Source organism: Lemur catta, chromosome 1, assembly GCF_020740605.2.
Source record: "Lemur catta isolate mLemCat1 chromosome 1, mLemCat1.pri, whole genome shotgun sequence".
Taxonomy (NCBI): domain Eukaryota; kingdom Metazoa; phylum Chordata; class Mammalia; order Primates; family Lemuridae; genus Lemur; species Lemur catta.
Window position 1 is genome coordinate 82,271,101 of NC_059128.1, and position 23,060 is coordinate 82,294,160.

At 40.0% G+C, this 23,060-nt stretch overlaps 1 protein-coding gene across 6 annotated transcripts in view; it reads left to right on the forward strand.

The window, feature by feature from the left end:
- The window catches only part of GALK2 (galactokinase 2), a 133,571-nt gene that overhangs the window by 107,963 nt on the left and 2,548 nt on the right, over positions 1-23,060 (forward strand). For all 6 annotated transcript variants that reach the window (XM_045528811.1, XM_045528784.1, XM_045528775.1 and 3 more), the window contains one exon: positions 16,634-16,835. In XM_045528811.1, coding sequence (XP_045384767.1) covers positions 16,634-16,835 — 202 coding nt within the window. The remainder of the gene's footprint in view (positions 1-16,633; positions 16,836-23,060) is intronic.

Here is a 23,060-nt window from a genome sequence, read left to right on the forward strand (position 1 = left end):
TTTCTTTATGATTCGCATATTACTCTTCACACACATCATCTAATTTTAATCTCACAACAACCCTTGGTACATGGTTATTTTCATTTCACAGATGAGGAGACTCAGGTGAGAGAGTTTAGTGATTTGTCAAGACCACATTAGTAGTATGTACTAGAGCCAGACCCCAAATCCTAATCTTCTGACTTAATCCAATAGTTTTTTCTGCCATTACTTTTTTAAAAAAATCTTGGCATACTTATAAACTGGCCTTAGTAATCCTATATCAAGTAAGGGAGGTGATATCTAATCTTGATTTTGGTTGGCTCTGATTTTTTTCTTGAGACTACAGGGTGGTGATGAAGCTAGGTTACATTGTGGACAGAGTTTCCTTTTGACTATTTCTCATTTTCGTGCTTTGGCATTAAAAGAGGTAAGACCCTGTGGCATCCGGAAGCTTGCTTTCTTTAAGGAACAACTGAACTTGGCCAGTTATGGAAGAGCCCCGAGCTATGGAATTTTCACGTTTGATAAAAATGCGCTTCTCATGATTATCTCGGTTAAGTCTCAGAAAAATTATTTGTTTTTATCTAATAGAAAAGTATAAAGGTACCCTACCATATAAAAAGTGTCCGTTGTTCAGTAATTTAAATTCCAACTACGTGTTCTCAGATATCAAGGAAAATGATTTTAAAATAGCTTGTAAGATATGAGCAGATTCTATGATCTCAACAGGTTCAGTTATTCTTGTAAGAATTTTGGAAGAAAAGTTTTCTGTAAAAGCTAGAAGAAACTCCAGAGGAAATTATAGTCCTTTGTAGAGTTTACAGATATTGGGTGAACAGAAATCTTTAAAATCTGCAGGATGGACTTCTAATGATAAAGCCAAATAAAATTCGTCCTTTCGTTTTGTCTATTGTTTTCATTTTTTCAAGATGAAATAAATTAATAGATTGTTATGAAACAAATTACAAAAGAACAAATCAAATAATAGTTATTTTTGTTATGCATAAAAGATATCATGCTTTAAGTTGTTTTGGAAGTCGAGTGTGGGGAAAATTTTCTTTCATTTTGTTGTTTTTCCTTTCCCTCTCTGCCTGGTATCTTCTTTTTGCCCCTCGGTTTCTACTGACGTCTCAGCTTTCTGGCCATGGGGGGCAGGTTCATGCCATGAGTAAAGGTACTTGCCTTGTTTTCTAGGAAGAAATGGGCTGAACTGTTATCTCAGATAACCTGGGAATGGTGCCTCCTTCCTGGGTTTTCCACTTCCTCTTTCAGATGTGTGTGATATACTCTATTCTTTGTTCCCCTCCCCTCTTTAGAACTAAAGATGACTGTGAACATACCTTATTAAGTACGATTTTTAAAGACATCTTAAAACCTTTAACTTCTGTAGGAATAGCCCAGGACCAGTGTGTAGGAATCACCCGCTGATGTGTGTTGTGTCTTGGTTAGTATCTAAGCCACTGGTGGGTAGCTCGGCCCTCACCGTCTCCCTCATCCCACAAGGCTAATGGTGGCCATGGCTCTGGCTTCTGATTCCAGCAGGTCAGTAACAACGTACACGAGCTGCAATGGCACCAGATGGCCCTACGTAGACCTTTAAAGCATAAAAAATGTATGTCTCTCATCATTCTTAGTGTATTTATTTGCCCATTCCTCCTGTATGAGCCTGGTTCCTGACCCTGCCAGCTATCTTCACCCCAGCTGCCTTGGCATCACTGCCCCCTTGGGCTCCTCAGCTCTGACCACCACATTGGTCCAGTCCTGCTGATTTCCTTGGCTCTGACCCTGCAGTTCGTGGACACGTCCTCAGCCCCAGCTGCTTCTTTGACTTTAGCCTTGCTGGTCCTGCCATTCATGGCTGCCTCAAGGGAAGGGAAGGGAAGAAAATGAAAGGAAAATTTATAATTTCTAAACTTGTAAATATGTTTTTAAGTCTAAGGATACCTTACTCAGTATTCTCTTTGCTTGAATTTATCAAGGATGTACCTCTATCTTCTGGGAGGTGAAATTAACAGTGTCAGCTGTGAAGTTGTTGGCCACTCTCCTTTGAGTAGAATGAGGCTTCTGCAGACACCAGGACAGCCGATGTCTCACTGACTACTCTGTAAGTGCGTTGCTGGTTTAGAAGCATCTTCTGTAGGGAAGGCTCTTCTATATCATCATCTACCAAAGAGGCCAACATCTTGCTATCCTATTTTTCTTTTTTTGTTAGTTTTCCTATCATTTTCACATTTTTTTAGGTTTCCATATAAGTAAATGTTTGCTTTGTATACAAAGCAGCTTTTCTCATAGTTAAATTTCTTTATTTTGGTCACAGTGATTCTCTCCTATATTGGTATGTTCAAACTGATTGTACTTCAGTAATAAACAATTCCAAAGTCTCAGTGGCTTGACCTAGCAAAAGTTTATTTCTTGCGCATATCCAAGTCAGCAAAGGGGTCTGTCCATTCTTCTAAGACACCGGGGACCTAGATTCAGGGGGCTCTATCTCAATACATTTGTCCCCAGTCACTGTGGCAGGAAGAAGGGAATGTTGCTAATTTGTCACTGGCTCTTAATACCTGCCAAGGAGTGACCAGCATCACCCCTATTCTCATTTGATTGTTCAAAGCAAGTCACATGTATGCGATGAGCTTCAAAGGGGGTGGGGAAGTGCAGTCTTACGTGTGAGGAGAACTGGAATATTTGGAAACAGCTCTGACGGCAACTATACTTCCCTGTGCTATGTAGTTATGAGTCTCTTCCCATCAAATCTTGGTGATAACAATGAAAACCAATTTACTTTCTCATATAAAAATAGGAAGTTGACATTTCTTTCCAGATATCTGGGATAATGAATATTGTTCATAACCAAATTCCAAGTTATTTGCATGTAAGAATTAGACAGATATACTGTGACCTCTTTGTACGTTGCACATTTTTCTCACACTGGCATTTTTTTCTGCACTTTTTCTGGGGAAAGCCTTCTTAGTCCTGGTAGCTTGTCACTTTCTTCCCTGTCTTGTAGAGTTCACTTTCTTTTCGGGAGCTTGTCACTCCAATATCTAGGGCGTGGTCCAAGAAAACATCTCCTTCTGTTTGATATTAGTTGTTAACTTCCTAGCCTTCTTTCTTTTTTAGAGTGCTTAGCTTCAGGTGGAAGAAAGTTGCCTAATAAGAACTTACACTGGAAATTGTATACCACTTCCTACCCACTATGCAATTTGTTTCCATGTGAGTCAGCAGAATTGTGTAACTATGAATGGATCTAGTGGTTTTTAGCAGGTTATTGCCAAATAGCAATAGCAATGACCATAAAAATAATAATCCGTTGTATCTGTATAGACACTAGCAGTTTTAACCATATGAGATCTCACTTAATCGTCACTCATGCTCTAGGTTTCAGATGAAAATATGACAGGTTAGCACTCACAGGGCAGAGATGGTACAGAGTTTTTAATAACTAGTTTGAGGAAGATGGTTTCTCATTTTGTCTTTAGGAAGGATTAGAGTGGGAAAGACCACAAAGATTAATACCCTCAGTCCATTAGGACCTCTCTAATGTTGGGAAACATTTATTCGGTCAATGGACATTCTGTCACTGTTTCATCAGTGGAACAGCAAAAACAAACCAGGGACCACCTACAGAGGAAAGTAATATAATTTAGTCTTTTAATGAGAAGTTATAAAATGTTCCAAGAAGAAGGAATATATAATTCTCCTTAATTAACACAAGAAATGACAAGACATTTGCCTCATTTCTGTATTTTAGCCTTCTAAGGGAAAGAGGACAGAGAGGATGAAGATCAAAAGAGAAAGAGTCACGAACAAAGAAAAGGGGAAAAAGAATCTGATAAAGGGAAAGCTTGCTTATGAAAAAGCACATAAACACAAATATAGAGAAATCACAAACAAACACCTGTGTGCGTTCACTTCCCATCTTGGCCCCCAAAGAGCCACGTAAACGTATTTGTAATCATGGAGTGCTGTGAAATAGCAGCATCCTCATTTATCCTTCCAGGGTGTTGCCAGTTATATTATACACACCTTGAGAACAGGAACATCTCATTAGAAACATTTTTATCTTCTTAATGCTACCCTGCATTTTAGAAAGTTCAGGTATTGTCTTTCACTACTTGCCATGGGGAAATTCAGAGTAGGGCCACACTCAGCACATGAATCAGAGCTCCCTCACTTTCAGTCACCCCTGGTCCAGTGCCCAGGTCACTGTTCCTGGTCTGGTCCAGTGCATGCCTTGCCAGAGCACACTCGGGACGCAGTCTACGTGATCTTGTTGGGTCTTTTTACATGGCAGATAACGTAGCTTCAACACTTGCTTGAACTGTTGCTATGATCTGTTCAACTACTACTTTTTCACCAAATTCGGGAACAAATGAGTAATGTAAGTAAATGGAAGTAGATTTTTATTCCTTTGTTCAACAAACAGTTAATCGAGGGCCACCTATTTAAGCACTGTTCTAAGACCTGTGCATTAGCAATCACTAAAGCCAGCATAATTTTTGCTCTTATTTAATTTAGCATTTTGGGGGAAAATAAAATAATTACTAAAGTGTTCTGATAGAAATATACTATTTATTTCACAGACAAGTAGTAAAATATTTGCATCCCATTTTATTCCCTTACATTTTTTCCCCATAATTCAATTAATAGAAGAAAGCTAAGAAATCATCCCCTTTTAGGTGAAAATACCAGGGCAGGCCAGCTCTAGGCAAGCGTGACCATTGTTTCCCGTAGTCCTTTCAGCTCTGCATTGACCACGATCCAGCTTCCTAGGATCCTCTTCAAATGATTTGAGATTGTTTCCTCTTCTTACTTTTTCCAAGAACAAAGTTTGAAGGAAGTTCTGGGAAGTTAGTGGGAAGTATTAATAGTTGCCTCAAGAAGGAGGGGAAGACACAAAAATGTGGCTTATCCAGGGGGCAGCTTTAGATTCTTCCCTTGCTGATGATGGGATGGGACCATTAGGTTCTAAGGGGGCTGCAAAGATGAAGAGGGCACAGTCCCTGCCTTCCTAAAGCAGTGTATGACAACTATAATTAGGAAGGAACACAGAGTAATGAAAGGTGTGCAGAGGTTGAGGGTATGGATACCTCTGACTGTCATAGAGGTGGCATCCAGGCTGATACTGAAAGAGATGTGGGCATTGCAGATCATTCTGGGTAGGATGCTGGCACTGGGCCTTCACTCGTGGACCGTCCATGCTGCCAGTGGACAGGCAGCAGTGGGGCAAGTCATCTCAAGTCAGGGGTAGGGGAGGGTGGCCCAACCGCACCACAAGAGGTAGGAAGAGGTTGACTGCATTCAGGGGACTCTTGATGCGTTTTGATCAGTTTGAATGTGGGGCATTCATTTGTTGGACAATGGACAAATATGCTAAATTTAGATGCAATGAAATATTCAAGAATGCTACAATCAAAATGGTGATTTGAGAAGCTTATTGTGACAGCTGTGTACAGGTTGATTAGAGGTTAGAGGGAGACCAGTTAAAAGCAAGTGCAATTGTTCAGACATGGGATGATAAGAATCTAAACTAGGAAGGTGGAATGTAGAATGAAAGGAAGCGAGTGATGGGCTTTGTCTTGTATTGTAAATCATCCTAGAGTTATTCACAGGAGCTTCATATATTGCCAGAGTGTAAAATGCAGGTGAGAGTGACTATAATGGAACAAGGCAAAAGTTTCAAGATCAGAGGAATAAAATTTATTATGGAACAGACAGTGGTGGCTTTTGTTACTTTTGCTACTTCTCTGAGAAAGAGAAGCCATAAATATATGGGATGCTATTACCCTCCATAAACAAAATGGCATTATTCTGTGGATTTAAAAATATTTACAAATGCCTCTCGGAATGTTGTTTTCCATGGATTAATGTGATTTATGTTGAAAGTGCATATATTAAATATATTTTTTTCAATAGTGGTTTTGCTTTAAAAAGCAGGTAAAGGGCCGGGCGAGGTGGCTCACGCCTGTAATCCTAGCCCTCTGGGAGGCCGAGGCAGGTGGATCGCTTGAGGTCAGGAGTTCGAGACCAGCCTGAGCGAGACCCCATCTCTACTAAAAATAGAAATAAATTATCTGGACGACTAAAAAAAAAATATATATATATATATATATGTGTATATATATATATATATATATATATATATATATAGAAAAAATTAGCTGGGCAAGGTGGCGCATGCCTATAGTCCCAGCTACTTGGGAGGCTGAGGCAGTAGGATCGCTTAAGCCCAGGAGTTTGAGGTTGCTGTGAGCTGGGCTGACGCCACGGCACTCACTCTAGCCCGGGCAACAAAGTGAGACTCTGTCTCAAAAAAAAAAAAAAAAAGGCAGGTAAAGATTATTTTCCCTTTAAATGTAAAAAAATGTTAATTTAATTTAATCTTCACAGCATGGGAATGGGATACTAATGTGGCTGAAAACAGCAGTTTATTTTTTGTGGGTTTGACCATTTCAGAAGCTTTACATTTATGAAAAATATTATTACGAGGAAAAGAAATTTGAAACCACACTCCAATTTCAATGAGGACTGTGTAGTGTTTTTCCATCATACTGCTCAAATACTCCAAAGAGTCTATGCCTCAGAGCAAGGACTTATAACTCTGCTGCATAGGAAAACAGAGGACTCCATAGTGGATTCTAAAGTGGTTTTCCCCATCTACCTCTGGATTGCTGTCCTTGGAAACAAACTCTTGGTGTAGTCCAGTGGAGCGTTCTGCTTTGTGGGGAAATTGGCCAGTAGCATACAGTTACATGATTGTGCACAGGCAGCTAAAGCCACAAGTGCTTTTAACCCCTCACCCAAACAGTGCAAATGTATTTTGGAGTATGAATCTTAGAAAGATTTATTATACACTTACATGACAAAGATTTCTGATTCTCTCAGACCAGCATATTTATTTTGTTTTGATTAATCATCCTGGAATGAAGTCTTCATCGAAGGCTAAGTCTGATTCCCCAAATTTTTATCACTTTTGAGCTTATTAGTTAAAAACCAATGCTCTGCATTCTTCCATATTCTTAAACCTTTACGTAGTTTGGTGATAAGAGGCTACATGGAGAACACTGCACTGAGAATGAAGGACATGCCAGTCCTTCCCTTGCATTCGTCAGACTGATTTCCAGAACTGCATTCAGTCCTGGGAAGTGCCCTTTAAGAAGGGCACACACAGGCTAAAGTGCAGTCAAAGGAATAAATAGGTGAAGGAGACTTGAAATCTGATCATATAAGGGAAGCTAGGTGGTTGGTCTGGAAAGAAGACTCAAAAGCTACTAGAGTTGTGGTATTTCACTGCTGCGGGGGGTAGGTGGCAGGTGCCATAGTCATGGCTTCCTAGCAGAGGGCTTCTTTCCCATCTGGAGGAACTCTGCTGTGCATATGCTGGGGACAGGGAGAGCCTTGTTGCAAATGACAGGATTTCATTCCTTTTTATTACTGAATAGTGTTCCATTGTGTATATATAGACCACATTTTCTTTACCCATTCATCAGTTGATGGGCATCTAGGCCGGTTGATTCCATGTCTTAGCTACTGTGAATAGTGAGGAGAGTGCAGATATCATTTCAATATACCGGTATCCTTTCCTTTGGATAAATACTCAGTGTGGGACTGCTGAATCATATGGTAGTTCTATTTGTAGAAGCATTTCCCCTGCGTTCTCTTTTAGCAGTTTTATAGTTTTGGGTCTTCCATTTAAGTCTTTAATAACATTTTGTATTGATTTTTGTATATGGTGAGAGATGGGGATCTACTTTCATTCCTCTGCACAGGGATATCCAGTTTTCCCAGCACCATTTATCGAAGAGGGTGTCCTTTCCTCAATCTGACTGGAATTCTTAACAGGATCCAATGATAGCTTTACGGACTCTCTGTGTCCATTGTATTATGTGCAACAGTTTGGATATTTGTCCATTCACATGGGGCAGAGGTCCATGGCTTTTATTTAATTCTTAAAAGGTCCTACAACCCTAAAAAAGCCAAGAACCACTTACCTATAGGATACAATTTAAACGCCTTAGCATGACATACAAGGACTTCATGATATGGCCTCTGCCTACCGCTTCAGTGTTCTCTTCCATTGTGTTCCCTGCTGCTTCTGTTTCTTCATCCTCTTTTCATGCTCCAGTCAGTCACGTCAGAGTACTATGGGTTCTCTAAAAGCACCTCATGTTTTTCAGTGTCCACATCTTTGCTCCTGATGTTCTTTCTGCCTTAAGTTCCCAATACTTTTCTTTGCTCCTTACCCCAGCTTTCCTAATAATTGGTTTCCTGAACACTTATCTATTTAGACTCTGCTGGTTTTACCTCTGTGAAAGTCATGATCACTGTGCTGAATCCCTTCTGCCCACCTGATTTCAGTATTGCTGGCAGCCCATCCAGCAGCTGGTATGAGTGTCTCTTCTCTTTGGCCCTGGGGCATTGTCCAAAGTCACTGAAGGCAGCTGTGTTGCCCAGGCACATCTTTGTGGAGAAGTGAAACCCTCTGGGAGGGGGGCAACACTGAAACAAGGGAGTGTGAGTGGGTCAATGCCCCAGGCTTCTTACCCTCTGTGGGCCAATTCTAGGCACATTCTACATGGCTCTTCTGAGAGACCCCTGAGTGATTGGGCCCAGGCTGTCCACACTGGTAATCTGCTCAGTAAGCCCCTTTATTTGCTTTCCTCCTTTCTCATCTTACTCTCTTTCCTCCTTTACCCCTGCTTCCTGGATTCCTGCTCCCTGTGCCCAAGCCTTTATCTCAGTCTCTGCTCTTAGGCATATTTAGATCAGGACATCCTCTTGACTTCGTGTCTCTACTTCAGCTGGGAGAAGCTGCCTTAGTGTCTGTTGCCCTTTATTCTTCTCATTTCCTTCTAGGAGACTATTACTTCTTGAGAATAAAGAGCATATCTCATACATTATTGCTTTCTCAGTTTTAAAGCTGGTACGTAGTTGATCCTCAGCAACATGTAAAAGGCATAAGGCATGAGAGCTGTCTTCAGATATCTAAAGAGTTGTCTTGTGTTTACATATGTCTGGGGAACAGACCTAAGGCCAAAGAGTAGGAATTACAGGAAGACAGACTATAATTCAATACAGAGTGATTAGTGCACCTATGGGGGGTGACATTTGATAGTAACAGTAACGGTGGCTCATCATAGCATGATGACCCACCAGGGGGAAGAGGTTTGCCCACTCTTCTCTTTCTGCCAAGAAGTCCTGTTATAGAGGGTTTTATGGAACAAGGGCCACAAGCAGACATCTGCATTCCTATATGCCCACACAGACACAGGCATATAAACCAGTGAGGCAGGCTGAGCATCAGGTGGTTGGCAATGGTGGAAACTGTGTGGAATAGAGTGGGCGCACCCTGTCTCAAAGGGACAGCCACTCCTCACCTCCAGCTAACTGTTGCTGGGCATGAATGTAGGTTGGGCACTGCCAGACCTTTCCATTTTTTCAAAAGAAAGCAGAAATCCAGATTCTTATGTAAAATTTCCCAATTTAAAGATATTATGTGGGTCCAGAAAGCATCACTGTGGCTGGCTATGGCCCATAGTTTGCAGTCTTTGTGTAGCAGGTATATCTCAGGATGCCAAAGCCTTAGATGTGAGGGTGGTTTCCTGAGAGGCTGCCCCAGGTTCTGTTCAGCTTGCTCTCTTCAGACCCATGATCACACCCTGCCCATTCCCACCTCTCAGGCCTTTGGCCATTCTGCCTTCACGGTGGGGACACTTTGTGGCTCAGGCCCCTCTCCTATGACACCTCCCACTACTGGTCCTCCCCAACAAGCCCTGTCTTCTAGTGAACCTTCAGCATTTTCAGCACTTGGATGCCTGCTGCAATTGGTCACTGTCCAATGGTCTTGTAGGTTGTCTTGTTTGTTTAACTGAGTTGTAAATTCCTTAATGCAGGAGGTTCTACTTGAGGTAGCTTTCCTGTCCTGGAGCACGGTATGGGGCATGTGGCAGGTGCGCAATAAGAACTATTGTGGACTGTTGCTAGATGGACATCTTATTCAGTGCTTTTGGCATTGCTTTTAATAGAAGTTGAGGTAATAAAGAGGAGGCCACTAGCTCATGCATACAGAATTTAAAATTAAATCAGTGGGGCTCTTTCAGAGATTGAATAGGCATGTCCTCCATCTACTGTTGAACTGCTGTCCTCAGAGCGCTTATGAGGAAAACAGTGCCCGGTGTGCTTAGTCTGTTAAAGGCTTTTCCTCATTTCCTACCAAAGATACAACAAGATAACCAATTATTTGTGACCTGATTAGATTCCTGATTAGAGATGTGTTCTGATCCTAAGCTATAGAGCCATCTTTTTAAGTTAGAAGTTAGTAGGCGCCTCTTTGTTACAAAGAAAAAAAAAACAACAGCTAATTTTAACTGGTTATGATGATCTATTTTGTATTCCTTCCCTTTTATTTGAAACACATTTTGTTTGTTTTAGAAATCTCTTTTCTCTCACATCTGTGAAGCAAAATACAATATAAACAATTCTCAGTCATCTGTGATAATGGGTTTTAGGGTACGCTTTGGATACTGGAGTTTACGAATTGCCTCCAAACCTTGTTTTAGCAAACTTTCCTCGCTTTTTGGTGAAGATGCTAGTGAGTACAAATTGCCAGAATAGTAAGTCTTCCGTATATCCCTGTTGTATTTGTCTCACAACTGTTTATTTAGCCTACTTACAGTACAATCTTGTTACAAAGACAAGGAACTGAATAATTTCTTCAACAAACATGTATTGAACCTCTACTAAATGCCAGATTCTATTTTAGTTACTGGAGATACAGTGGTGAAGAAATTAGACAAAGCCCTGGCTGTCCTGTAGCTGACCTTCTAGTGGTGGTCCCAGTGTGGATGGGAAAGGGGTAGGTGATGAGAGATGAAGTCAGAAGGAAAGTTTAGAGCTAGCAAATAGAATTTATTATACAACTCAAAGTTATTCAACAATAAATTGAAATGTTTATTTTGCAGTTTAAATGTATATGGCCATGAAAATTTATATTTCAGAATCTGTGCCATGATTTCAGGATTAGATTCAGTAATTATTTAACATATAAGATTCACATTGGAGAAAACCAAAGTCTAGGCGATAGGTCCTGCTTTGAAGACTTGGATTTCCCATGGATAGGGTTATTGCAGGAAAATAGCATCTAGTGTTTTATTCTTAAATTGAATTTGCTTTGGAAGTAATCATGCATGCAATGAACATAGTAAGAAATAGCTTCCTTCCTCCTTTAATGTAATAATTGTTCTCAAGGATTACAAGAGCTTATAGACAGATGGAACATCCAGTTATAAAATTAACTGGACAGGGAAGAAAGCCATTATGGATAAAGCTTCAGATTTTCTGGTATCTGTACAACAGAGACCTGATGAGTTGCCAGCACATAACAAGCCAGAACCCTGGATCCGGAGAGCGTTTGTGATATACAGCCAACACAGAACTGCTTTCCCTCCCAGAGGGTGAACTCTAAATATGTTGTGGCCTTTGGCAAGATTTTTATACCACAATTGAAAACAGATGCCCTTTCTGCCCTTTCCCTTGTTGTCTGAGTTACTACTGTTCAGGAGGTTGTGAGCCATGGCAATCTCTCACGCACCTTCAGAATTCCCAGCGAGTCCTCATTAGACGTTCCTATTCAGAAGTCTTGCAGTGAAACACTTCCTCTGCAAGAAGAGAACAGACACAGGAAGGTACCAGGATTGTGAAGTTCTGGTAATCTAATCAGTGTATTCTGAACGTTTCTTGTCATAAATCAAAACACCAGTCTTAGGTTTAACAGCAAATATCTCTCTGGACAGTTTCTTTTTAGAATGGGTAATCCTAAAAGAAAATATTTAATCCTAAAGGAGTATGTAATCCTAAAGGAAAATCAAAGCATACTTTCCCTAATGGATAATATTGAGTTTTATTACAGCATATCGCCCTAAAATAAGCTTGGATATGATATTGAGAACCCAGAGTATCAAAAATTACTAAATTCTTGATTAAAATAGAGTTCTTAAATATAACAACTGAATACAATGTATATAATATGTTTGAATCTTGGTATAAACCAATTGAAATTTAAACTGGTGGACAACTGGGTAAATTTTAGGGACTGGATAGAGACAATATTAAGAAACCATTGGTAATTTTGTTAGGTATGATAATGCTATAGTGGTTATGTAAGAAAATATTCTTATTTTATAGAGATGCACATTCAAATATGTAAGGAGGAAATATGTAAATCATCTATAATTTATTTAAAAATACTTTAGCAAAATATCAATTAGAAGAAATATGGCAAATGTTAATAATTGTTCAAAATAGGTGATGCCTTATGAAGTTCACCATAATAAATTCTCCACTGTCTTGTTATGTTTAAAATTTTTATTATTCATAGTTAAAAAATCTTTGCACATCAGTTCACAGTACATACAGTGTTTTGCCAGCTACATAGCATGGCTTTATGACTGCCGTGGGTGTTGCCTGATTGTGCCTTTTCTGCTGCAGCCACAAATGGCAGTGGATTTGGAATCTAGGTGAATTCTTTACCCATGGGTCATTATAGTAAAAATGAAACAATATTCCCCATGCTCTCATTGTGTAACTCCATCTATGATTATGGGAGGCAAAGTAGTTCAGGAGTAAAACCAAAACATATGGAATCCTAAAGCTGGTATTTTAAACATTTTATTTCAACCTCAAGTTTTAAAAAAGGACAATGTTAAGCTATAATTACCAAAGCCATTTTCTTTCCTTTCAAAATGTATATTCTACAACTTGGATTTCATTAACATATAAAAAATGATTGGCACCATCTCAGGCACATATATGCCAACCAATTGTCCTTTTTGCATTTCCTGTTCAGAGATTTCAAGGAGTTGCTACTGTTACATCCTCCTGTGCTGTTTCTTCAGACAGTGCGATTTTATAGATGTTATATGCCAGGACTGGGTATCAGTAAGACTTTTTCCCCTTGGGATATTTTGATACTCAGACCTTAAAATAAATCACATTCGCATTTCAGTTAAACTGACTGATGGAAATAACACGTTCACATTGCAGTGTGGGCTGATTCACATGACCTGGCTACTGATGAAACAAAACATGTTGTGTTTTTATTCCCATTTCACTTGTAACTTCTCTTTTTTCTTTTCATCCACACTTGGTGTAAGTACTTGCAAATTTAATAGAAAAGGGAATCTTGCTGTCCCCTTTCCTCAGCTTCAACCCTTTGTTAAACTGTGAGTACTGAAACTTCATTTAAAAAACAACAACAGCAGCAAAGCCCAGATGGAGGTATCTTGATTTTGAACTGGGGTTAAAAATAAAATCCTAATCATACCATCGTTAACTGCAAATACCCACTGAACTCCTGTCCTATAAGCCAAGGTACTGTTGGAGGTGCTATGGGGTGAGAGGTTGAACTGGGGGAATGCATGTAACTATAATAGAAGAGAAGACCTAGTGTCTGTCTTCAGCCACTTGCAAACCTTTGCAGAGATGTGGGAAGCAATTACTATAGAAAATGGACCATAAACACCAAATGAGTGCCATGAACTGTAAGTGTGGTACAAATTCAGAGTCAAGAAATTGTTTCCAGCTAAGGCCATCATGGCTTTGTGGATGATATAAAATTTAAACTGAACGTTTAGAAAGAGGTAAAATTTTGACAGGGCAGTAAAGGGCAAGAAGCTATCTGTGTCTGGGACTAATGAGTACATCTAGAAGCAATCAGTATTAGAGTTGCTACAGATAGGCCAGTTTGGCTGAAGGGAAGAGCTCCTATTGGGACTGAGCCTGGTGAGTGCAGGAATTTGGATCATGGTAAACACTGGGGAAATAGTAAAGGTTTTAGTTGGTAACATGAGTAAGGCTGTGCTTTAGAATCTGAATCTGGCAGTGTTGACTGAAAGATAGGTTGCAGGGAGGAGTGACCACGACAAGGATGTCAATTAGGAAATCACTACAAAGTAGCCCAGGTGGGAAAGAGAATCAAAGCATAAATTTGGGTAATGACAATGGGAATAGGAGGGAGGGATGGTTATAAGATGTTTTGGGAAAGAACGGATTAGATTTGATGACTGAGTATAGGTCCTCTTTGAAAGAGAATAGGGAAATTCACACAACTTTGCAGCATTTCATTCATGCAAGTACTTAAATATAAGTTTAATCTGCCTCTTAGGACTCAGTTGAGAACCTCTGGAAGAAAACTTAATTCGCCATTATTAATTTATAGGAAATTTAGCCCCACTTTTATAATTATTGAGCTTTTACACGAATAAGACTCAGTGTTATCTTAGTCTGTTTGGGCTGCTATAGCAAAAATACCATGAGACTGGCTTGAACAACAGAAATTTGTTTCTCACAGTTCTGGAGGCTGGGAAAGTCCAAGATCAAGGTGCTTGCAGATTCATTACTGGTGACGGGCCTCTTGCTGATTTACAGTCTTCTTGTGTCCTCATATGGTATAGAGAGCAAGCTCTAGTCTCTCTTCTTACAAGACCAGTAATCCCTTCATACGGGCTCCACTCTTGTGACCTCCTCTAAACCTAATTTTCTCCTAAAAGCCTTACCTCCTAATACCATCTCATTAGGGGTTAGGGTTTCAACATATAAATTTTGGGGACACAAACATGTAGTTCATAACAAATGGCTATTACTTTCTTCTAGCCTTGACTGCCTTTTTTTTTTTTTTTTATGTGGAAACAAGATCTCGCTATGTTGCCCAGGCTGGTCTTGAACTCCTGGCCTCAAACAATCCTCCCAACTCCCAAAGCTCAGGGATTACAGGCATGAGCCACTGTGGCTGGCCTTTGACTGCCTCTTTATCCGTCTCTAAGAGTTATGAGGATGGAGCTGTGGGTAGGGAAAAATGTTACTTGAAATTTTAATGGGATTTATTGGTTCATAAGTAAAAATGTAAAAGTGTTTCTGAAAAAGTAATCATAGTTTACAGAAGAGAAACCTGGAGGCAGACCCAGCAGAGAGAGTCATAAAAAAAGGCTTGTCTTGAGGGATGTTCAAGATAGCGGTGGGACAGAGCCAGCTCCAGGTTGCTCTGCAAGGGAGGAGCCCGGGAATAAATCCTCTGACCTTCCTCTCTTCCCTCTCATCTCTTACTAATCGTCTCCAGTTCTCTAATCTCGATGACAAGGGAACCCACTGGCGTAGTCCACATAGGTCAGCTGCTGGGGACAGATAGCAGGGTGAAGAAGGGCAGAGGGTAGAACTGGGGGTGCAAACAAAAGATACCAGTCGTAGCATCTTCTTTACAAAGTATAACAGTATGGGATGGATGTTGAAAGGATATGCTCGGAGGAAGTTACTCACAGAATTATAAAATATTAGAGCTGGAAGGATCCTGAAAGTAATTGCCAAGCTTATTTTAGAGATGAGGAAAGAGCCCTATAGAGGTAGCAACTTGCATACAGCCAGTTGTCACAGAGCTGTTAAGAAATGACAGACCTTCTGATTTTCAACCCTGGCTCTTTCCCCTAGGCCAGGGGATTTTCATTCATTTTCCAAAATTTTCCCAGACCCATCACACCAGATGAGCCACTGTTCAGCTTGGGTGAAAATGGTAAGAAGATTCCAGCTGTTATTCAAGGGCGTGTGCAAGTACCATAAGCGTCGCCATTAACGCTGGGCCATCGCAGCGGGCTAGTTTCTGTAACTGAAATCACAGTCTTTGTGGGTAATCTGGAAAGTACAGGAATGTGTCAAAAGGAAAATAAAATCACCCATAACAGGACCATAGAGTGCTGTTAACATTTTGGTGTTTTCTTACCAGTTTGTAAAATTAAAATGTATTAAATACGTAAGTATGTAAATATGTATATGCAAAATTTGTGTTGATTGTACATATATTAATAGTTTGGTATATTGTTTTTCACTTGATAATGAACAATTTCCTATGTTGCAAATTGTCTTACAATCTGCATTTTAATAGAGGTAATATTTTTAAGTGGGTATAGCATAATTTTTGAAAAGTCCTCTGTTACTAGACATTTGGGTTGTTTCTTATTTTCTGTTATGGTAAATAATGCTCCAGTATATATATATAAATACATGTATAAATATAAATAAATATTATATACATACAAAATGGAACATTTTAATAAACATAATTGCCACCATAAGGAGTTTCAGTGATACTTTCTGATGGGGCACAGTGGAAAGAACATGGCTCTGGGGCCAGACCTCCCTGGTCTATTCTGCTTCTGCCACTTTCTGGATCTGTGACCTCAGGGACATGACTTGTGCTGTTAAACAGGGATCCTACTGCCCATCCCCTGGCACTGTGATGAGAACCACACGAGGTAGCGCTTTTAAAGCGTCTGGCATGTAGGGTGTGCTCGATACACGTTACCTCTCCCTTCCCATGGGATGGATTCGTTTGTACACACGTGTATGCACATGTCTGGGTGCGCTGAATGAAGTGAAGAAAATACACTGACAAGATCTTATTCAGTATCAAGAAAAAACTAAAACTGACTTGCAAGTAGACAAGTTTCCACTCTGAAGAATTTTTTTAGTGAAAGAGAGACCTATTTAAAGTTTAAGGTATTGATAGTGAAGACAGAAATGGAAGTCTTTGAAACTGTATGTTTCTCTGTCCTGGCTTATCCAGTAACTATTCCTACGCTTTCCCCCCGTGCCTTTCCTTCCCCAGTGCTCACCTTCAAACTCTATCAGCGGGCAAAGCACGTGTTCAGCGAGGCCGCGCGAGTGCTCCAGTTTAAGAAGATATGTGAAGACGCACCTGACAACATGGTCCAGCTGCTGGGAGACTTGATGAACCAGAGCCACATGAGCTGCCGAGACATGTATGAGTGCAGCTGCCCTGAGCTGGACCAGCTGGTGGACATCTGTCGGTAGGCTCGGAGAGCAGCTTGGTGGGGACCAAGGGCTGCCACGAAAGAATACTGTTTATCTTAATGAAAAAAATATGCAACATTTCATAATCTCTACATGAAAGAAGATCCTTCCCCATTTCCTAAATGAGGGGTCTCCTGTGATACAGAGCTGAACTTGTTCCCTCCTAAATATCTGTAGGATGAAAGATTTGACACCTGGCTCTATGGCTTTGTGAGGCTCTAGGTTTGGAGTCAGTTCTTTACAATGTCGTAAGAAAGACTTTTTCCATCTTTGGATGATTGGGCCTTTTAGGAAGAAGATTTTCTCAGACATGTTTACTTTGTCATGATATTTTAATTATTATACTGCTGTTCTGCCAGAAACTCCTGTCCGGTGCCCTAAGTAAGTTTGGTAGTTCTATTCAGAAGAAGGGAGAAAATTAAAAGGGGGCCCTAAGCCTGACAGGAGTGTGTGGGGAGGAGGTGGCTGAAGGAATCACTCGGAGAGCCAACTTCTCCTGCCTTCCAGGTTTAGTTTAGGCAATTTGGGGAAATAAGGGCTGAAGAAAGCCCAGGTTATAAATGGTCAGTTGGGGCAGAAAGGTAATGAGGTAAACTCACAAAGCCTGAAAACAACTTTCTTATAATCATGGGAGAATGAGAATAACGGAGTAGTCTCCTTCCCCAGGAGGATCTCGGTGACCCTGGGAGAACTGAAAAGGGAAATTGGGAGAAGTCTCAAATGGCTGGTGCTATTTCTCTTTGAGAAGATGATACAGTGCTACATACAATTAGTAATGGAAATACAATTAGCCACTTGGTGCCTGTGGTTTGCCTCATTCATTGCCATACTCTGAGCCTGAAAAGTTTAAACCAAGTAGCTCCACTGATCACAAATGGCATGTGTGACCCAATTCGTCAAGAGACTGGAACACCGCATTGATGAGAATCCCTCTGCTAATGTCAGTGTTCACTCGCTAATTGCCAGAAAACCTTCCCCAGCCTTTTTCATTATAAGTACTCTTTTCTGAAAATATCAAGGGCCCAGTAAATGGAAAGGACAAATATTGTTCAGTTCTGGAAATAAGAGGAAGTGCAATGATTTGTGCAGAAATCAGGAAGAAGGATCTCTGCCCGGAAGGGAGCGGGGTGGTTGAATCCCACCTGAAAAGCAGTGGAGGGGCATTCTCCTGGAATCCTCTAATGGTCTTTCTCTTCCTGGGATGGGCAACCAGCACTTGTTCTTGTGGAGCTTACATTCTTGTGGGGAAAGAAAGAAATGACAATTAAAAATAACTTGAGTGGTGCGGGGAACGGAGTGGTAGTGATAAGTGCTATAAAAAAATAAGAAGGGATAGAGATTACCAGGGTTACATGCAATGGTAGAAGAAGGCTGCTCTGAGGAAGTGATATTTGAGCAGAGACCTGAAGGAAGTGAGGAAATGAGAACAGCAAATGCATAGAGCCCTGAGGTGGGGACTTGGCTGTCACGTGTAAGGCACAGCAAGAAGAGTGGTTTGGCAGAGAGTGTGAAGGAAGGAGAGGGTCATAGGTGATGAAGTAAGGGGGTAGTGAGATCCGTACCACATGGGTCTGTAGGCCATCAGAGGGACTCTGGCTGTGAGACGAGAAAGGGGGCAGTGGCAGTGGTAAGTGATTCTATGCTAGACATGCCTTGAAGGAAGATTCCAGAGAATTGCTGTGTGCACAAAAGAAAGGAATCAAGATGTTTTTAGCCTGAGAAACTTTTCCTTGTTTGTCTAAAAACCAAATTTTTGGAAGCCACACTTCACCATTTTGGGTCGATATTAGAGCAGAAGGGGCCTTAGAAATTTAAGAAGGTACTAGGAAGTTAAGTGATTGAACAAATTCACATGATGAGTTAGCTGGAAAGCCTGGTTCCCAATCCAATGTTTTGGCTACACCTGCCTCTCTCCCCTGGGGTTATACTGAGATGTGATTACATTCAAACATGGGTCATTCTTTCCCCACCTATTTTCATCTCCTAGCTTTGAAGCTTTGTGATGGGGGCCATGGTTGTCACAGTTTCTAGCATTTGAGCATTGAGCAAAGCCATGCTGAGCAGGGAGGCAGTGTGTAGAGGATGAAAATAGGCTGGGAGTTAGGAAGGCTGAGTTCTAGCTCTGCCTGTTTTCATTCTGAGCTCTGTGACTTTGGACTATTGCCTTGCTTTATGATTCCAGTGTCTTTTTCTGTTCTAGCAGTCTGTAGTTCCATATATTTTAAAAATGTGGTCCTAGTGAAAGATTTTGTCGCTGTGTCTTTAATGGGCTTGGAAGAACAATTGTTATTCATTATTTCATTTTATTTGTTTTTGGAAACTCCTTTCTTAACGGCACCTAAAGTGTTTCTAACTATATCATTTTCATCTGTTGTATTAATTTTCTGAGAAAAACTGTGTCTGATATAAGGTGCTCTATTCCTTTTCTATGATTGTTTTGAAGTGCTAATCGGCATCCCCTGCCGAGGAAAAGGGAGAGAGCCATTTCAGCTGTCCTTAGGGGCCCACTTTTCTCTGGGCCTCTGTCTTCCACCTGTGGATATGTGTGCCATTGGCTGGACCCAAACCAACTGCTCTTCCATGGCCTTTACTGGCTTACTTTTCTAAAATCGACTTGCAGACACATTTTCTTATCCTTTCTCATTTGAACAGTGTTTGAAGGCTGTGGTTTCTTGAATCTAAAGTAATCTGAAAATGTTGTTTCTAAGCTGACCGTCAAAATCCTAGAAGTTGTGCTAGAAGGTCTGTTTTCCTGAGATTCTTACCATTTTGCATAGAGCAGAAGCTAGAAGTCTTTCCAAGTAAAGAATATACTACTGACTGCTTATATTTATATATGATATATATTTTTATATTTTAAAACAAATATAATAGTACAGCAGTGATTTTTTTTAAAGTTCCATATGCCTACAATTGTGCTGGGTTGGGGTTAGAGAGATGAATATGACCTGTTCCTAAAATCAAATTTCCTGAAATAATTTATTTAACATCCACTTATATAATATATAAATATTTACTTATTTTGAAATAAATGAAATTGAATTGAAATACAAGGCATAATTCCTTACTTTCCGTCTTTCTAGTTTACAGTGCAGTTGGGTCTCTCTGGATCACCTCCCCACCTTTCTATTGCTCTGTGTCTTGCAACTTAGTAAGTGCTTAAGGTCAGATCAGTTCATTTAAAAGTAGGAAATTTTAGTTAAGCTACATTTGGTGCCTGAATAGTTAATTATGTGACTACACATTTTAGTGATAAATGGATCAAAGTGAATATTCCTTATGATCTCCATCTCTCATCTGCCTTAGCCTTGTTTTATAGATTATGCTTCATAATACAGAGGCTGCTTTTGTTGCTATGATGAAATCTTCTACATTATTCTCAATGTAGTTAGCACAGTAATCAAAGTGGACTTTAGGGGATTTTAGGGTTTTAGTTTTTATAACTCTTGTATTGCCTCTCTGATGTGCAATAGCTCAGGAGATAGATTTTTAATGTCTAACTGTTCTTTCAGAAAAAATGCAAATGTGAAAAGTTCACTGAACAACCTTGGCTCACCTACTTTTCTTTCTTAATTTGAAGCTTATGTTGGTCTCCTAACTTTTAGACCTCTCAGAATTTCTATGGCCTATGCCAAAGGGCAAATTAAGCACCAGTGGGAACCCTTTCTGCCTTTGTGCGTATAGCTGGCCGGCTGCTGACCAGCTGCCGGGCAGCCCCTGATTTATAATCATAAGTGCCACTGACTTGGGGCAGAAGCCCCTTTATAATAGCACTTATCATTCTCTATTTGGGAAATTTGAGCCCTGATGATTTCAGACCATGTGGTTGATGCAGTGCAGTCCGTTTTCATCTGTAGCAGACAGGGTGGTGACAGAGAAGCTCTGGAGTCTCAGAAGTAAATGTATGTACCTAGAAAGACTTCTAGCTTCTGCTCTCTGGAAACTGGCAGGAGTCTCAGGAAATAGACCCTCTGGCACAATTCCTATGGTTTTTACAGCCAAATTAGAAACAATACTCTCAGTCTGCTTTAGGTTCAATTTTGAAAACACAGCTATCAAAAACGGTTCAAATGAGAAAGTGTAATTAAATATGCCCAGAAGTCCATTGAAGACCATTAAGACTTGGTGACTTAAGTCCAGCAAAATGTCATATTTTGGGTCTTAGAAAATCAAGTAAGAGAGCATGTTGTTCCTCTAGACCATGCTGTGGTTGGCTTTGATGTCCAGATTTTAGGGTCTTTCAGAGATACTTCAGTGATACCTCAGTTTTTCCCAGCATCTTCTACAATGAGAAATATTTTGATGTGACTGCATATGACAAACATTTTTTAAATCAACATGTTGCAAATGGGCCCTTTGCTAGCCTAGAAATTCAGAATAATCCCAGAATCCCAGGGGCAGAGAAACTTTTTAGCCCGGATGATAGGAGTTTGGGCTCAGGTCAGCTACTGGGCCATAAGCTAAATGTTTGAGGGACAGGAGGATATTAGTAATCTTTATTTATGAGCATTGTTTTCTTCTTTAAACATCTATTTTCATTTGAAAAGCATATTTTATTTTATTTATTTATTTTATATCTGTATAGATTTAGGGGGATACAAGTGCAGTTTTGTTACATGGATGTATTGTGTAGTGGTAAAGTCTGGGCTTTTAGTGTAACCATCATCAGATAGTGTACATTGCACCCAATAGGTAATTATTTACCCCTCACCTGCCTCTCAGCTTCCTCTCTTTGTCTATTATTCCACTCCATATGACCATGCACACCCAAAGTTTAGAGGAGCACTTATAAGTGAGAACATGTGGTATTTGATTTTCTGTTCCTGAATTATTTCACTTAGAATAATGGTCTCTAGTTCTCTCCACGTTGTTGCAAAAGACATTATTTCATTGTTTTTTGTGGCTGAGTAGTATTCCATGATATATATTAATATATATAAACCACATTTTCTTTATCCAATCATTGGTTGATAGTCACTTGGGTTGGTTCCATATCTTTGCTATTGTGAATAGTGCTGTGATAAACATGAGTGCAGATATCTTTTTGATATAATGATGTCTTTTTCTTTGTGTAGATACCCCCTAGTGGGATTGCTAGATTGAATGGTAGATCTATTTTTTTTTTTTTATTTCAGCTCATCATGGGGGTACAAAAGCTCAGGTTATATACATTGCCCATGTCCCGCCCATCCCCCTGAGTCAGAGCCTCAAGCATGTCCATTCCCCAGACAGTGTAGGTCTATTTTTAGTTCATTGAGAAATCTCCATACAGTTTTCCAAAGCAGCTGTATAAATTTACTTTCCCACTACCGACAGTGTATAAGTATTCCCTTTTCTCCACATCTCTGCCAACATTTATTATTTTTTGACTTTTTAATATGGCCATTCCAGTCAGAGTAAGATGGTATCTCATTGTGCTTTTAATTTGCATTTCTCTCACAATTAGTGATGTTGAGCATTTTTTCATGGGTTTGTTGGCCATTTGTACGTCTTCTTTTGAAAAACATCTGTTCATGTCCTTTGCCCACTTTTTAATAGGATTATTTGTTTTTTCCTTGTTCAGTTGTTGAATTCCTTATAGATTCTGGATACTGGTCCTTTGTTGAACACATAGTTTGTGAATATTCTCTCCCATTTTGTAGGTTGTCTATTTACCCTGTTGATTTTTTTTTTTTTTTTGCTATGCAGAAGCTTTTCAGTTTAATTAAGTCCCACTTGTTTATTTTTGTTTTTGTTGCATTTGCGATCTTAGTCTTAAATTCTTTGCCTAGGCCAATGTCCAGAAGCATAAGGTTTTCTTCTAGAATTTCCTTTCTTTCTTTCTTTCTTCTTCTTCTTCTTTTTTTTTTTTCCGGATAGAGGCTCTGTTCACCGAGCTAGAGTACAGTAGCATCATCATAGCTCACTGAAACCTCAAACTCCTGGGCTCAAATGATCCTTTTGCCTCAGCCTCATGAGTAGCTGGGACTACAGGCATGTGCCATCACACCCAGCTAATTTTTCTGTTTTTTGTAGAGATAGGGTCTTGCTCTTGCTCAGCTGGTCTTGAACTCCTGGCCTCAAGCAATCCTCTCGCAATGGCCTCCCAAAGTGCTAGAATTATAGGCATGAGCCACAGCACCGGGCCCATCTCTGAGAATTTTTATAGTTTCAGGTATTACATTTAAGTCCTTAATCCATCCTGAGTTAATTTTTGTATGTAGTGAGAAATGGGTATCCAG